The 18,668-nt window shown below is 37.4% G+C and overlaps 1 protein-coding gene across 2 annotated transcripts in view; it reads right to left on the reverse strand.

Moving 5' to 3' along the window:
• The window catches only part of Scfd2 (sec1 family domain containing 2), a 386,233-nt gene extending 370,435 nt beyond the window's left edge, over positions 1-15,798 (reverse strand). Inside the window, exons 1-2 of one of the 2 annotated variants that reach the window (XM_015482103.2) lie at positions 14,790-15,798; positions 4,108-4,276 (exon numbers count right to left, since the gene is read on the reverse strand). In XM_015482103.2, the coding sequence (XP_015337589.2) occupies positions 4,108-4,276; positions 14,790-15,627 (1,007 nt within the window). In that variant the 5' untranslated portion in view covers positions 15,628-15,798. The remainder of the gene's footprint in view (positions 1-4,107; positions 4,277-14,789) is intronic. The other variant, XM_048784468.1, reaches the window with a different exon arrangement.
• Positions 15,799-18,668: the final 2,870 nt, after the last annotated feature.

Consider the following 18,668-nt stretch of genomic DNA (forward strand, 5'->3'; position numbering starts at 1 on the left):
GGGCAATAAGAGGCTTAGAAGTCAGTTAAAGCAATGTCTTTGTTTTATAGATGAAATAACAAGGTATAAAAAAATGTGCCAGGATTACAAATAACAGAAAAAAGCAATTTGGTTTGGTTTAAACAATAAGGAAATGTTTTCACCCACACAATATGAGCTCCAGAAAGTACAGGGGGAAAACCATAGTGCTCTTTGCAGCAATCTTTGTCACGGTACCTTCCATGGGTTAGCATCAACTTCTGGGCATCAGCAAGATGGCTGCAGCAGTTTTGAGATTTACATGAGAACCCTCGGGAGTTGGGGGAGCAATGGGAGCAATAGAAGGTTCTGTATGTCTCTTAAATCATTTTTAAAAAGCAAAGAAACTAATTTACATTTCCACCAACAGTGTAAAAAGTGTTCCCTTTTCTCCATACCTTCTTCAGCATTTTATTATTATTATTATTATTATTATTATTATTATTATTATTATTATTCTAGAGTTTGAACCCAGAGGTGGCTTGATCACTTAGCCACATCCCCAACCATTTTTTGTTCTATTTAGAGACAGGGTCTCGCTGAGTTGCTCAAGGACTCACTAAGTTCCTGAGGCTGGCTTTGAACTTTCTATCCTCCTACCTCAGTCTCTCAAGCCTCTAGAATTACAGGCATGCGACATCGTGCCCGGCTTTGTTTTGTATTCTTGATGATCGCCATTCTGACTAGCGTGAGATGAAATCTCAGTGTAGTTTTGATTAACATTGCCTTAATTGCTAATGATATTGAACATTTTTTCATATATTTGTTGGCCATTTGTATTTGTTCTTTTGAGAAGTGTCTATTTAGTTCATTTGCTTATTTATTAACTTTTTTTTTTTTTTGGCCTTAAGTTTTGGGGGTTCTTTACATAGTTTTGGATATTAATCCTCTATCAGAAGAGCTCCTAGCAAAGATTTTCTCCCATTATGTAGGCTCTCCCTTCACATTTTTATTGTTTTTTAGGGGGTGGGGGATTGGAAATTAGTGCAATCACTGTGGAAATCAGCATGGAGTTCCTCAAAAGATAGGCATGGAACTACCATATGACCCAGATATACCACTCACTCCTCAGCATTTATCCTAAAGAATTAAAAGTCAATATGCTACAGTGATATATGCAGACCCTTGCTTATAGCATCATAATTCACAATAATCAAACTATGGAACCAGTCTAGGTATTCATCAGCAAATGAATGGAAAATGTATGTATATGCAATGGAGTTTTATTCAGCCATAAATAAAAATGAAATGTCATTTGCAGCAAAATGGATGAAACTAGAGATCTTTATGATAAGCAAAATAAGTCAAACCTAGAAGGTCAAGGGACATATGTTTTCTTTGATATGCAGAAGCTAGAGAGGAAAAAGGAAAGAAAGGTGGAAGGGGACCCATGAAAATCAAAGGGAGATAAGTAGAGTAAAGGAAAGGGACCAGGGGCATGGAGGAGGGGAAGAAAAGATGTGTACCAGGGTGCAGTGGTACACATTTGTAATTCTAGCTGAGATAAATCATTGTTACAAGCAAGAAAAGGGTTCCTTAAAGGCTAGAATGATATTTTATACACTTTTATGTCCTTCATATATTCCTGCTCAGTATTTCTACTGAGGAATGATATTGGCCAAATTATATTGTTATATTGTGTACATTTATAAATATATAACAACAAATCACATCATTATATACAATTATAAGTACCAATAAAAAATGGGAAAAAAGAAGCAAAGAAATCTGAGCAGGAAGTCCTAAGAAGACTCCCTCTTATCATCTGCTCATTTCTCCATCAATCACTGGCAAGTGATATGGGACTTCAAGACTGACCTGGCGGGCTGGGGATGTGGCTCAAGCGGTAGCACACTCGCCTGGCATGTGCATGGCGCTGGGTTCGATCCTCAGCACCACATACAAATAGAGATGTTGTGTCCGCCGAAAACTAAAAAGTAAATATTAAAAAATCTCTCTCTCTCTCTCTCTCTAAAAAAAAAAAAAAAAAAGACTGACCTGGCTGACACTTGAACTAAGCTTAAGATAGAATGAATGCTTGAAAATCAAAATTAAATAAATTGGCCATATGAAAACATAAGTTATAGATCTCGAAGCCACCTTTATTCTAACATTTGTCGTATTATACTTCTAAGAATTTGTGTATTTTCCTGCTCACTAAAATTGATGGATTCAACACCACTCTTTTGCAAACTTCTCTGGGGAGCTTGCTTGCTCTTGTTCTACAGTTGGAAGTGGTGGGCTCATTTCCAGCTCTACCTCTATACACTTAATATGTTACTTAATGTTTCTTTGCCTAAGTTTCCCTACCTATAAAATTGTAATGGAATGATAATACCCACCAATTTGGGTTTCTGTGAAACTGAAAATGACTCCCCAAATGTAAATGCCTGGGAGTATCTATGCCTGGCATGTAATATGTCCTGAAAAATGTTCACAGAGTTGATGGCAGCAGTGGTCCACTAAGGTTGTCTCTCTTCTCTACACCCCGTCACTACAGACCCTATGTTTCTATACCTGTGTTCATGCTAGTCCCCTCCTTTTTTCTATATCTCTCAAGACGTAATCAATTCAAGCATCACCCCTTCCATAAGGCCCAGACTGTCCCTACAAAGACAACATTATCCTGATACTTCACTTATAGGAATTATAATTTGAAGCACAGACACATTAGTCTTGATTTCATATCATTTTGAGTTTTCTTGTTCTTATTATAGCTGGGATAAATCATTGTTACAAACAAGAAAAAGGGTTCCTTAAAGGCTAGAATGATATTTTATATACTTTTATGTCCTTCATATTACTTAGCCTAAAATAAGACTCACAGTTAAATCCTTAATAATTAACTTCTGAAAAGCCCTCTAATAGTGATAAGTATATACAACCACAGTTATTTCTAGGTTTATATAGCTGCAGACCCTTGGTCTATGATTTTATTATATGTTCAAGCATTAAAAAGAAGACAGTCACCCAGGGTGCAGTGGTACACATTTGTAATTCTAGCTACTTTGAAGGCTGAAGCAGGAGGATTACAAGTTTGAGGAAGCCTGAACCATTTACTGAGATTCTACCTCAAAATAATTTTTTTTAAAAGCTAGGGGTGTAGCTCAATGATAGTGCACAAGCATGGCACAGACAAAGCCCTGGGTTCAGTCCCCAGTACCTCCCCCCACCCACACACACACACACAAGACAAGGTCTAGAATTTTTCATTTTCTTCCCATGCTGATCAATATGCACGCTCTGGGCATCTGTTAAATGTTATTAACTATCCACAAAAAAGTTAAAATTTTAAGAGTTTCAAATAAATTATGTATATGGTAGGAAATTCCAAATGTATATATTACTGTTAAAATTTAAAACTATAATGCCAAAAGATTCTTATTTAAAAACAGAAATAAGAGAAACAGTTTTAGACATCTTTTTCTCTTTTTGTACAATTTTTAAAACAATAATAATTGTTTTAAATAATTCTGAAATATTGTATGGTTTCAAGTATTCCATGTTTTTTCTTTCTTTATTTTTTTTTTTTTTGTTATATGTGTATGTGTGTGTGTGGTTCTAGGGATTGAACCCAGGGCCTTATGTATGCGAGGCAATCATTCTACTAACTGAACTACATACTAGTCCATCTTTCGTTGCTTTAAGCATGTAAAAATAATATACTTACAAACAAAAACTTCTCCCATTGATGCCCAAGAGCATATCATTTACTTATTAAAAGATGGCATTGATTCATAGCTATATGTGTCACTTTTTAGTCAAATGGGAAAAAAAATGAGGAGGCCTAGTCACAATTCCATATGAAACTATCTGTAAAATTGAGATACATCAACTGATTCAATTGACAATAGAAACAAGCTTATATCATCTCCAAGTAACACTTCTGTAAAATGCCATACTCTGTGGCTTATTGTTATGTTTAATGGATGTAATTATTTTTAATTTAAAAATGATTCTTTCTAAGGTTATCCATTATGAATTTTTCAACTATACCAACTCATCAGTGTTTCTTTGAACGTGGATACTCAGTGAAGAATAAGAAGAAAGGGAAAAGAGAGAACAAGAGAACAAAACTACACAACTTACTTGGATTGTGCAAGACAGCCTGGTGCAACCACATTCTGATTCTCCTCTTCTTGCTGGAGTGCAGTGAGCTCTACCATATTAACCATCACATCATTCGTGTGGCCTGGAAGTTGTGGAAGCACCGAAATGATTTTCTCTACTAAGTTATCTCCATGATGTCCAACAGCTCCTATTTCAGCAGAAAGAAAATGTAAACTCACAAACCGGGAGGAAAAGGTTAACTGGATAAATCCTTTATAATATCACTTCTATAAAAAATAACAGTCATTTTTAGTTTCTGCTACACAAAGCAAGTACATAAACCTAGTATTTTGGCCTTTGTAATACTGATCATATTAATCACCTCATCGATGTGTGCCTCATGGATTGACTTAATGCTCTATGAGGACAGGCATCTTATCTTCTCTGGTTACTGCTATATCCCTAGCACCAGCACAGTGCTACATATAGCAGGTGTTCATAAGTATTTACTGAACAAATTTTCAGCATATAGTCAATCAGTTAACTAAGTATCATAGGATGATATTAACCTGAAAATTTAAAGCAGTATTTGATTTTTATTGACAAAGACACTAAAATCCAGGACTTAGGAACCTCCACTATAACCTCATCTTCATAATGGCAAAGGCCCTGTTTATATAGTTCACCTACAGCCCACCATGTCTAGCATGGAAATTGGCAGCTAGTTGTCTCTTACTAAATATTTGCTGGATAAAGGAAAGAATAAATAAACAAATGGTAACAGCTAGCAATGACACAACATTTGTTGAATGTTTTTTGCGTACTAGGTACTCAAAGAACTTTTCATGTGTTAGTTCTATTATGAATGAGTGAATGAACTCAAATTAAAACTCAACACTAAACAAATCTTCTTTCCAAAAGCCATCATCATTTGAAAGACATTATTCTATCAATGGGTGGTATCTGCCATCCGCTTCAAATCAACCAATATTTTGCTTCCTAATGTTATTTTCTGTCAGGTCATATTAATGGGACAGAAGAACTTAGATAGGAAAGCCCAAACCAGGAACCCAAGGTATCATCACCATCCTCATCTTCATGAAAACAGCTAATAGTTATTGAGGGCTTATGATATACCAGATGCTAAGTTCCATACAGTACATTTACTATCAACTTAATTCTTACAACATCTCTAATATGTAGGTATTGTCATGTTCAGTTACATAATAGAAAATTAAATCACTTTCTCAAGATTAAGTAAATAATTAACTTGTTAATTAAAAAGAAAGAATTCAAACCCAGGAGTCAGATAATTCCAAAATCCATGTTCTTCATTAAAAAAAAAAAAATTGGCCTCACAAAAGTGATTTAAGATAGAGCCAGTGTGAGTGTTTCTAAGGTAACTCTTTATGTTAAAGAATAGTTGCTTGTACTACCCGCAGAATATTTACTTATTCAGGGCAGAAGGAATATGGTTATCTTATTTATGAGAGGTCAAAGTGTCTAAGTGAATTATGTCTTTAAGACCAAATTGGAGATACAAGACTTGTTCATAACATCATAAACATCTTTTTGTCTCCACTAGTTTCATCTTCAATTACTAAAAAACTTTAATAAATCTCCAATTATCATCATAACTTTTCTTTGATACTGATGCCCAAATTCTGATCTCTTCTCCCAAGCTATACTTAATTTTTCCTCTGTCATTCATAAAAATACAGTATAAATAAATGTTCTGTATGTGCTCTTGCTTTCCAGCTTATTTAGCCGCACAATCTGGTATCACTCAGTCCTCCTTCCTATCCAAACTTGGGGATCATCAGCAATTCTCAGTTCATTAAACCCTCTACAAACTGAAACTGTTGACATTCTCAAAATTTTCTGAATATGAGAAGCCCAGATATAAAAATGCTTGTATTTTTCTTAAGGTTTAATGGCTATTAACTTTACAAAACCAAAACATCACATCCTAAATGATCACAAGTAGAGAAAAAGGTTTGTTTTTTGTTTTGGCTTGTTTGTTTGTTTTTATTTGTTTGTTTGTATCAGGGATTGAACACAGGGGCGCTTAATCATTGAGACATATCCCCAGCCCTCTTTATTTTTCATTTTGAGATAGGGTATTAATAAGTTGCTTAGGACCTCGTTAAGTTGCTGAGGCTGACTTTGAACTTGCGATACTCCTGCCTCAACCTCCAGAGTCACTAGACTTGTTAAGGTGTGTGCCATCATGCCCAGCTGAGAAAAAGCTTTCTCAACTTGCAATATATTTATTGAAGCAGTTCTCAAATTAAGATTTTAATTCCACTGTATTTATGCAGAATTTCTAAACTTCCTATGGTGAATATATATCCCTGTTGTAATAAGAATAAAAAATGTACTGTGTACACACACACACACACACACACACACACAAATATCCCAAAATCTTAAATCTTAACCAGGGTTATATTTAGATCTAAGATTATGGTTCTACCAAAACTTCAACTCTCTCCAATATTTGCTACAAAGAGCACAATTTAAAAATTTATGTTCTATTAAAACTGTTCAAAATAATCACATCAGAGGAAAAACAAAATGCTGATCTGAACTGACTATGATAACTCCACTGCTTTTTTATGAATATGGTTTCTCAGATGTCCAGCTTTAGAGGGCTCAACATTCATCTTTAAAATTCAATTAGTGCCATTTTCACTTAAATGTAGACTAAGTATTTGGGCCTATCAATGTTTTCAGAATCTCCTTTTATGAAATGAATAAAAAGCCAAGAGTTTTATAACACTTACATCTTCAGGGAGCTTAATTTTTCCTTTATTAGAAAAAATTTAAAATATTGTTTGAGCTACTCTGGAGTGGAAGTCACCAGAACCCAGTTATTTCTTCCTTTTCCAACTTTGAATATGGTCAATAGAAATGTGGTCCCTAATCTGAGCAAAGAATGGTTCAATTCTCAATGCCATCTTTTCTTTTTTTTGCAGTGCTGGGGATTAAACCCAGGGCCTTCTGCATGTGAAGCAAGCATTCTACCAACTGAGCTATGTCCCCAGACCCTAATGCCATCTTTTTCAAGGAGGTGTAAATTCAAAAAAACAGAGACATGTGCTCAAGTGGTTCCTTCCTCTACTAGTTTTTTTTTTTTTTTTTTGGGGGGGGGGTTCTCTTTTACCAATCTAAAAACTCAGAATTGGTCCAACTGACACCTAGGTTATCTTTGAACTTCAGGATTTGAGATTGTACATTAATAAGCTACTGCTTCAGGCTCAACTTTTTAGTTAACAGTCTCAGAAAAATACCACTCCTGTGAATCATAATGTAATTACAAATATTAGTGTCATTATAAGGTATGTAGCATCTTCACTTGCCTTTACTTACAAAGGATAAAGCAAGAACTAGTGAGTCTTCATAACAGCTCAATCACACTATAGTGGAGCTCAACAGATAAAAAGGCAACAGCAGCCATTTCTACATATCACAAACAGAATTTTGGGGGGATTGTTCCCCTTAGTCCTTTGTGGTGAGATCTGCTACCATATATCAAGGATCTACCTGAATCCCCACATTCCTTACATACATGATCCTGTATAACATAAATCTGATCATGCCACATCACAGCTCTAAAACCTCCAAGTGTTTTCCCAATGTACTCTGGCTTGTATTCTAAATCCTCATTTTGCCCTATAATGCAGTCCCTTTACCTATCTCTCAACCTCGCCTGTTATCACTGTTCCCCTGTATCACAATACTTCAGCTACACTGACCTCCCACTGCTCCTCAAACATGTCAAGCATGTGCCCACTTCAGACCCTTTACAGTTGCCATTCCCTGGGTCTTATATGTTCTATCCATAGATAGCTTCCCGACCTGCTTACTCTCTTATTTCAGTCCCTGTTCAAATGCCACATCTTCAAGGAGGTCTTCCTTAGCAATGTTATATAAAATGAAAACTCCATCATAACAATCTCTGATGTCTTACCCAGTGTATTAGTTATATGATATATAATATATTTTGCTATATAACATATTACCCCAAAACTTAGCAGCTTAAAACAAAATTTACTTATTTCACAGTTTCTGTGTACCCAGGAATTCAGAGTAGCTTAACTGGGTTCTGACTCAGAGTCTGTCATAAAATTGCTATCAATATGTCAGCTGGGGCTGTAGTCATCTGAACGCTTGACTGGGGATAGAGGATCCACTTCCAGATGACTCACTCAAGTAACTATTGCTAGGAAACCTCAGTTCCTAACTAGCGGGTGGAAAGAACCCTGCATGGGCCTCTCCACAGAGCTGCTTGAGTGCCCTCACGACATGGCTGCTACTTTCTCCCAGAAGAAGTGATACAAGAAAACAAAGCAAGGAGGAGGGAACATGCCTTTTATGATCTGGACTCAGAATACGTACATTGGCATCTCTACTAATGCTAATGTGAGAGGGCAAGTGGGTCACTATACCAGCACACACTCAGGAGAAGGCAATTTAAGCTCCATTTCTTGAAAGATGTATCAATGAGTAGATACATTTAAACTTACACCTAGCTTCATTTTTCTTCATAGCCTTTATTACTACCTAATATTATGTAGTCATTTCTTTACCATATTCTTCCTCTAATAAAATCTAACCTTCATAAATATAAGAACTTTGATAGTTTTAGCACTATTCCTCCATTCCTCAAGCAATGATGTTCAACACATGTTGAATATATGAATGATTTCATGTCCTTCCAAAAGATTGACATTTTTCCTTTATTACAAACGAGAAAACTCTTCAAAGGCTCAGTGAAGACCATACAGCAAGTTAAGTCACTAAGATAGGAAATGAGGTTACACTGATATGGATTTATCGTCAGCAAACTAGTTAGTGCTTTATGTGGCCCTCCAACTGTGCCTCAGACCTATGCTTAAACAGTACCATCTAAACTCTAAAATGAAGATATTAGTTGGTTAATTCACATTTGTGGAAAAGTAGATAGGGGAGGGGAATTCTATTTAAAAAGTTACTTTTTAAATAGATGCTTTAATGAGCAGCACTTAGTCAACAATTATGCTTAGTATCTGAAGCTGCTAACTTCTGGACACCAAATCTGTACTCTCTCTACTATTCAGGACAAGGATTCTGAAACTCCCCACAGCCACACAGATGAGAGAGCTCATGGGCACAGGCTCTGGAGCAAACTGTCAAGGTTCAAATTCTGCCTGTACCTAGCTGTGTGATCTTATGCATGTTACTTAACTCCTCTTCAGTTTCCTCATTTGTAAAATGGAGATGGCTATAACACTTACCTCAAAGAAATATAGTGAAAATAGTAGATGATTACATATGCAGAGTGTGGAAAAAAACAGTATACTATTAAATATTTGCAAGTATCAATAGTACCAAATTTCAGTACTTCAATGAATAAATATACAACTATACTTTAAAGCAATGATACCCCAGAACCAAGAGCCACTTAGTGAATCAAAACTTAATTTTTGCCAGGTGCAGTGGCGCATGCCTGTAATCCTAGTGGCTCCGGAGGCTGAGACAGAAGGATAGCAAGTTCAAAGCCAGCCTCAGCAACAGTGAGGCACTAAGCAACTCAGTGAGACCCTGTCTCAATAAAATGCAAAACAGGGCTAGAAACACAGTGGCTTAGTGGTCAAGTGGCCCTGAGTTCAATCCCTGATACCAAAAAAAAAAAAAGTTAATCTTTAATCAAATAACTTTGATTTAAAAGTTCAAATCAAGCTAGACTTCAGAAGAAAAAATTTAAATCCCAAAATTACCATCACTGCCTAACTTTTGATTTTGAATTTGAAGACTATTAACCTAGCATTCTAGATAATCTCAAGAGCCAGACCCTAATATTCTAGTGATGCATGAACCAATTCTTCCTTTTAATTGTGTCTGGAGACAAACCAGAAGCCAGAGCAGGCCACAGAATAGAGTGTAAATCTTCTGTGCAAATATGCCTGAAGCCTGGGTATCCAAGCTCCTGGGTAGCCTGAAAATGGTCAAAGCAATGCAGAATCAAAGGGATAGACAAATATGTGGTCACTTACTTCTCAGAAATTTTAACAAACATTCCATATGTTTTAAGTCCTGAGAATTTATCAACTGCTTCAGGAAGGCAAGGACCTTGTCTGTCTTGCTCACCACTGAGACTTAATGTTCATTTCCTTTTGGTATCTATATGAAATTGCTATCAAGTGGTATAAATTGAAATTTCAGCCAGACTCAGTGATGTACACTGTAATTCCAGTGGCTAAGGAAGCTGAGGCAGGAAGATCAAAAGTTCAAAGCCAACTTCAGCAACTTAGAGAGGTCCTAAGCAACTTAGCAAGAACTTGCTTTTTCTTTCTCTTTTCAATTGCTGCCTTGAATCTACACACACACACACACACACACAAAAAAAAAAAAAAAAAACCCTCCAATTTTGTCCCTTGGAGCAATGCCCTTTCAATAGTGAATAGTTTCACATGATTTCATGAACCTAACATCTCCCCTCATACCAACCTGCCTAACTAGGTAAATTCCCTAATTTAAAAGACACTCTGGAAGTCAGACAACTAACAGAAGGATCCGTAACCAATGTACAGAAAGTGAGGACTTCACAATAACAACATTTACAACTCTCCCTTGACAATTCTAAAAACACAAGTAACAGAACTTAGACGTTTATAGAAACACTGAAGCAGGGCTGGGGATATGGCTCAAGCGGTAGTGCGCTCGCCTGGCATGCGTGCGGCCTGGGTTCGATCCTCAGCACCACATACAAACAAAGATGTTGTGTCCGCCGAAAACTGAAAAATAAATATTAAAGAAAATTCTCTCTCTTTAAAAAAAAAAAAGAAAAGAAATACTGATGCAGTATTTTCACACCTGTATAGCTACTTAATGTTCATACTTTTTCCAGTAAGAAATAAATCTTGAGCCTTAATTTCTTTGTTGTTAACTAACCTAACTTGTGAGAACATCAAACAAGGTAATGTGAAAGTGATTTTAGCCATAAAATACTCACATGATATGATTAATTAATATCACAATTTACTTTCTCCAGTTTTACTGTGTGCCCAAACTACAAAATGAAAGAATATTAAGAATCTGTGCACCTTAGTGCATACCTACTGTATCTTTGGGAGTGACTAAAAAATCTCAAAAGCAAATAGAATGTGTGCTAACATGTATGAAAGTTTAGTTGGCAGCAACTATTAATCCACTTTCATTCAACAAATATTTGATGAATTTCTACTGTTTTCAAAGTTCTCTTCTGAGTGCTGGCAAATAACTATAAATTAAATAGAGCCCCTCCTGCACAAGCTCGCCTTCAGGTGGGAGGAGACAGGCAATCATCACTTGGCAGTGCCAGGCAGTTGGAAAAGCTATGACAAACAAAGCAGGGCGAAAGGATTAGAGAGGACAAAACAAATGGTCAGAGATGGTCTCTGAGGAATTAGGAAGAGGCACTTGATCAGAGACTCAAAGAAAGTGAGGTACAAAATAAAGTGGATGCCTGAAAGAACATTCTAGGCAGAGATACAGAGGAACTTCAAAAGCCCTGAACCCGGGGGATGGGGCTGCAGCTCAGTGGCAGAGCGCTTGCCTATGCATGAGGCACTGGGTTCCATCCTCAGCACCACATAAAAATAAACAAAAAAAAATAAAGGCATTCTGTCCATCTACAACAACAACAAATTTAAAAAAAAAAAAAAAAAAGCTCTGAGAATGGGACATGCTTGGCATGTCTGAGGGGTGACAAGGTGGACAGTGTATACCCAGAGTGTAGGTGTGAGGGGAGATTAGAGAAAATGCATGACATGCATGGTCCTGAAAACAATGGTAAAGACATTAAATTTAAAAGTAGGAGTGAGATGGGGCTGGGGTTGTGGCTCAGTGGTAGAGTGCTTGCCTAATACTTGTGAGGTCCTGGATTCGACCCTCAGCACCACATAAAAATAAATACATAAATAAAGGTATTTTGTCCTTTACAACTACAACTAAAAACTAAATTGTCCAACTACAATTAAAAACTAAAATTAAAAAAAAAATAAAGGTAGGTGTGAAAGGAGGCTATGTAAGGACTACAAGCAAACAAATGGAATGTCAGATTTGTGCTTTGATGAGATTACATAAGAAACTGGCTCCATGGACTACTTATCTGTATATTTTTTGAATTTTTATACATTTTAAGCTATTTGTTTTACTGTTTTAATACTTCTTTGAGGTTCAAAAAAGGAGGGCTGATATTTGAACACTAAATTTGGTGATGTAGAAATCATTGGGGGCCCTGACAAAGATAGTGTCTGGAAAGTATTGGAAAATAAAAACCTAATTTAAGGGGAGTTGAGGGAAAATTGAACCAAATGATTGTGGAGACAGCAAATATATAAACTCTTTCAAGTCTGTTATAAAATTAAGCAAAAAAATCCCCAAATGGACTGAAGTTGGAGAAGCAATCAAGGGTCAAGAGAGGAGATGTTCTCTCCTGCTTGGATGTAATGGTGAAAATTCAGAGAAGAGGAAAAACTTAATCTAGATAAGGGGTATTTGACAAAGGTAAATTTATGAGAAGTAAAAATAGAGAGGGTCTGCATAGGTGAAAAAGTCGATGTTTGTAGCAGAGACAGTATATTCCTTTTTTTCTCTCTAATGGTACAGGGGGATTAAACCCAGGGGTGCTCTACCACTGAGCTATACCCCCCAAACTTTTTTGTTTTATATTTTGAGACAGTTCTCACTAAACTACTGAGGCTTGTTTCAAACTTGCCATCCTCCTGCCTTAGCTTCCCCAGTAGCTGGGATTACAGGTGTGCACCCTGAACTTGGCTACTTGCCTTTTTAATATGAAGGAAGAAAAGAAAAATACATGTGTAGAGATATAGAAAAGTTGGTAGAGGCCTGGGATGTAGCTCAGCGGCAAAGTATTTGCTTGCATTCACAAAGTCCTAGGTTCAACTCCCAGTTACAAAAAAAACCAAAAAACAAATAAATAAAAAAGAAAAGGTGTTATTTGGTGATAGAAAATAAGGAAGTTTTCTAATGGCTTCTGTTTTCTCAGTGATTTTACAAGCAAGAAAGCTGAGGGTGAGTTGGGGATGGGGAAGAGATCTAGAAACTTCCCTTGGAGAAAGTATGAAATGATTGCTATTGCGTGCCAATTTTGTTTTTCCATGGGTCCTTATTTTCTAAGTCTTTCTTGACTGCTTTATGCTACCACTTTTATAGGGAAGAAGCTATGCTTACTTCATTTATTCTATATGTGAAAAAAAAAGCATGTACAAAGATTAGATATTGAAGACATAAAAAATTATTGCTATGATGCCGAGCAGCCAGAGCACTGAAGTCTTAGAGGGAAATGAAAAAAATATACAAACTTCCTGATTAACTATGAAATAATAAGTCACATTTTTGGCATACAGGAAGAGATGCATAAACATATATACAATTCATTAAATATCTTAACAAGCATATACTCATCAAGTATTATAGTTTTAATCCTCTAAGCATCCAATTATGTTACAATTATTACTTATATTTAAATTACAGTTTCACATTGGACACCTGGTTTTCCCAGTCGCATAGTTAAATTTCCCCCTCAGTACTACCATTGCTTCACATTTTATGATCTAAAAATTCATCTTATTAAGGTAAAAAACTCAAATACTTTACTATTGTTTATATAACTTCTTTCAACCTTTTTAATTACCTACTAAAGGGAATGCTTACCAATGTTAGTTTCCTGAGTATTCTTCCTAAACTTGTATGACTAGCATTTACTACTAGTAGCATTGTATCTACCTAGTTACAGAAAAATAAATGTAACCTTTGAAAATAAATACACACGTCAAGTATCACAAAGAGCTTTTCTTTAGCCAATTTCAAGGTTACATTGTCCCTTATGTGTATAAATATTTAATACATTATTATGATTGAGACTACATACCCAATTGTTAACAAAATGTAAACTAAAGAAAGATCCAGGAGTGGTGGTATACACCTGTAATTCCAGCTACTCAGAAGTCTGAGGCAAGAGGATCACAATTTCAAAGCCAGCCTCAGAAACTTAGTGAGACCCTGTCTCAAAATAAGAAAAAATTAAAAGGGCTAGGAATGTGGCTCAATGGCTAAGCGCTCCTGTGTTCAATCCCCAGTACCAAAAACAAACAAAAAACCTAAGAACAAATTAATAAATATCTGAAAACATTTATATACTTCTGTTGCAACTAATTTACTAGGAATATTTATGGGTAGTCTCATCTTTTAACATTTACAGGAAACTAAACTTCAACTGTCCATTATAATTTCATGTTTTGCTTTATAGTTTTCCTTCCCCTGTGTCATCTAACACCTCTCCAATAGATCAGAATCCTCTTATGAAAGATTTTTGTAAATGATGGCATCTTCAAATTTTAGAAAGCTTCCAGGTGGACAGTTCTCCGTGTGAGCATAATTCCATTCTCCAGTCTCATGTAGAGGCAGTTGTTTTAATATGGCAATGAATATAGAAGCTATGTTTACCCATTGCGCACACTCAACAAATTGTATTATAATTGTTAACTTTCTTTTCTTGATCTCCCTTCTAAACTAAACTCTAAACTCTGAGAAATCAAGGACTGTGTCCATTTAGATCATCTTTGTCTCCTCAATCTCACATATAGTGAGAGGCCAATAAAACATGCTGAATCAATGAAAGTGCCTGCACTGTAGAGAGTGAATGTGAATAACTCCATAGCAATGCCACTTACCTGTGAGATCCAGAGTTCTATCCACAAAGACCACAGATGCCCTGCCTGTAGCATTCTTCCTTCTGTTCTTGGCAGGAGCATAATTGGCCAGATCTGCAGCGATGATCCGACTGAGGGAACCCACAGCAAAACACTCTTCACGTACCCCTAAATGCTCACACAAAGAACTGAGACCCGACACCAGGCACCTGATCTGCAGCAGCAGCTTTGGAGTCAGGGTAGAGGCATCCACCTCACCCAGGCTTCCCAGCCTCCTCTTGTCCGGTCTGGCACTATTAAGGAGATGTACATCCTGGGGTAGCAGTGGGAAAAGGGAAGCAAAGGCCGGAGTTAAGGCAAGGTGCGGAGCAGCAGGGGCGAGCAACAATGGGACGTGCAGCACCTCGGCTGTGTAGTTCATGTTTCCCATCCATTCACACAGCTTCTCCTCCAGCTGCTCGAACACCGGATGCTGCCCCTCCAGCTCGGCAGCTGCAGCCGCTGGGACATGGTTAGCCGTGAGGTGGACAGCGTGGCTCACTGCTGTGACCACCACACAATACTGGAAGTGACTGCGGCATATTATGTCCCTTATGGTCTCCACAGTCCGACCTTTCAGCAGGCAGCTCAACACAAACACTGCCTTGGGCTGCTTGACTCCTCCACCAACTGCATCAGACTGGAACTCCCTCAGGTGAAACTCGGGACCACCCACAGCCTCTAGGAGTCGCGTGGATCCGCAGCCCCAGTGCAGGCTCTCGGCGCAGGCGGCATCCAGGTAGACCACAGCCCGTTTCACTTTGGCCAGCACCTGCTCCCAGCCTTGCTGGGTGAAGGACACCACGCCCGGGGCACTCATGGCCGGGATTCGCAGCCTCGGGAAAACTCGGGTGCAGGAACTTCTGGCAGAACTCACAGCTTCCGGAAATTGGGTGTCCTCAGACTTTGACAGTCAACACAGTACACGTGGTCCTGTCTGTGACGCGCCTGGTGACCGCGCACGGTGATGACGTAACTGAGCACTGATTGGCTAGTTAGGAGGCTAGAGGAAGGGTGGGCGGGACTGGGAAGAAATGGGCGGAGCTCCGTGGCCCTGGGCTTCCGCGAAAGTTCCAGAGAAGAAAAGGGGCTGTCTAGGAAAGAGCTGAACTACGTTACCTTTGTCCCCCATCTGTCTGCTCAAGTTACCTTTCCGTGCTCCCTGAGAAGTCTTAGGAATAATTAAACCTGATCTGAAGTTTAATATCTTTCTCGGATATGAACACATCTCTGAAATTACAGCCACTTTCCCCATATAAAAACAGCAACTGCTATGTAATAATTTGTAGTTGATAGGTTGCTATCACACGCGTTATTGTGCACACAAGCCTGTTTTTTGTTGGTGGTGGTGGTGGGTTTTTTTTGTTTGTTTTGTTTTGTTTTTACTTTTTTTTAGTTGTATGTGGACTCAATGCCTTTGTTTTTATGTAGTACTAAGATCGAACCCAGTGCCTCACCCTTGGGAGTCACTGAGCTACAACTCCAGCCTGCAAACAAGCCTCTTAATAAACCTTATTTCCCTTTCTCCATCTATTCACCTGCATCTCATTATCACTAAATCTTGACGTGTTTCAAAACTCCTAGAAACTAGTTCTACCTCTCCATCCTTGCTGTCACATCACTCAGCAATATCACTCACCTGGACTAACACAATGATTGTCCCATGATTTCCCAGTTTTCCATCTCTTCCACCCTCGATTCAGGTTTCTTCCTAATAAACTAAGATGGTCCTTCCATTTTACTGCTTCAAAGCTTCACCTGGTCCAGTTGCCTATAAGATATATCCACATTCCTTCAAAGTTACCAAATCCTTCATGATTTCTCAATTTCTCTGCACTGATTCTCCCAGCCTGGAACATTATGTACCTGCATAACAAAATCAACGATTGACTCTGGAGAGTTTCACAGGCTCAGTTTGTTCAACCAATATTTATTAAACACTTAAGTGAAATCACTGTGCCAAACTCCAAGATGAAATGATTAATAAATCATAGGACTCACAAAGAATTTGCACCTTATAAACTCTTACCCTAAAAAACCATTCCAATTATACATTCCATGTGAGTGTTTTCCTAACTCACTACCTCTACTACCCTGTCCTCTTCTAAGTCTGCTAAGTACTTGCAACATCATTGGGTAAGTTTCAAAATACCTATTTTCCTTAACATCTATTCTACTAGATTATGCACTAGACACCAAGGAATCCCCCAAATTAGAAGATAGTATGTGTTCTATAAGTGTTTGTTGAATGCTCAATTAATAACTTTAGATAGGGCAAAGGGGAGGGAGGGGAAGCAGGGTACAGGGTATGGGGGTAGGAAAGACTGTGGAATGAGCCAGACATCATTATTATAAGTACATGTATGAAAACACGAATGGTGTGACGCTATTTTGTGTTCAACCAGAGACATGAAAAATTGCACTCTATTTGTGTAATATGAATTGAATTGCATTCTGCTGTCATATATAATTAATTAGAATAAATAAATTTAAAAATTAAAAAATCCATATAATAAATATTCAGAAAACTTTTAATGAACTTGTACAGTATTCCAGACCCTGTGTTGGGTATTCAGGATATGAAGAGAAATAAGCTAATCCTTGTCTTCAAAAAGAATTATACTGAAATAAAAGAACTCATACCAAGTGCAATAAAATATCACAGAAGCAGTGATTTTAAAAAATACATAGGAGTTACTAGGGAAAGGAATAATAAATTCTGATTGAGTGAAAGAAAAAGGGAAGTGGTCAGAAGAAGTTTCATATAGAACATGAGTTTTTAGTTTCTTTCAAAGAAACCAGGTGTTTTGCAGGTGGACAAGATAGGGAGGAGTATTCCTGGTAGCCCAGGCAGAAAGTGCAACATGAAAAAAGTTGTTGAGGTATGAAACTGTAAAATGTGTTCTTAGGAACTACAAATAGGTTATTTTAGCTGGAGTGCACTGCATAAAGAAAGGTCTAAGAAAAATATGAACACGTAACTAGAAAAGGAACAGACAAGATCATGAAGCATCTTATTTTCTATTCTAAATAGTAGCAGCCAATTGGAAACTGTTGAAGTCTTTGGGTAGAAATTGCTTGTTCACCTCTGGATCTTATTTACTTATTTATTTATTTTGGTACCAGGAATTGAACTCAGGGGCAATCAACCACTCAGCCACTTCCCCAGCACTATTTTATATTTAGAGACAGGGTCTCACTGAGTTAGTTGCTTAGTGCCTCGTTTTTGCTGAGTCTGGCTTTGAATTCACAATCCTCCTGCCTCAGCCTGCCACTGCACCCTCCTGCCACTGCACCCAGCTCACCTTTGCATTTTAGAAAAATAGGTTAGTTACCAGCAAAAACTATAGCTAAGAGTTGTTAGGGATAACAATAAAAGAGAATGACAGAGGGTGGTGTATAAGAGACGTTTAAAAAATAATGCCAGGGCTGGGGTTGTGGCTCAGAGGGAGAATGCTTGCCCAGCATGCGTGAGGCACTGGGTTCAATCCTCAGCATCACATAAAAATAAATAAATAAGGATGTTGTGTTCATCACTAAAATATATATACATATATATATATATATATATATTTAGTTTATATATATATATTTAGTTGTAGTTGAACATAATGTCTATTTTATTTATTTTTATGTGGTGCTGAGGATCAAACCCAGCACCTCGCACATGCTAGGCGAGCACTCTACTGCTGAGCCCCAGCTCCAGCCCCCCAAAAAATATATTAAAAAAGATATCCTGTCTACATATAACTAAAAAATAAATATTAAAAAAAAAATAGTGCCAAAAGGTTTGGTGAGTTATCTAGCAGAAAGAAGGATGCAGCAGGAGAATTTTAGGTTAGCACCCAGTGTGTGGATCAC

Source organism: Marmota marmota, unplaced genomic scaffold, assembly GCF_001458135.2.
Source record: "Marmota marmota marmota unplaced genomic scaffold, marMar, whole genome shotgun sequence".
Taxonomy (NCBI): Eukaryota; Metazoa; Chordata; class Mammalia; order Rodentia; family Sciuridae; genus Marmota; species Marmota marmota.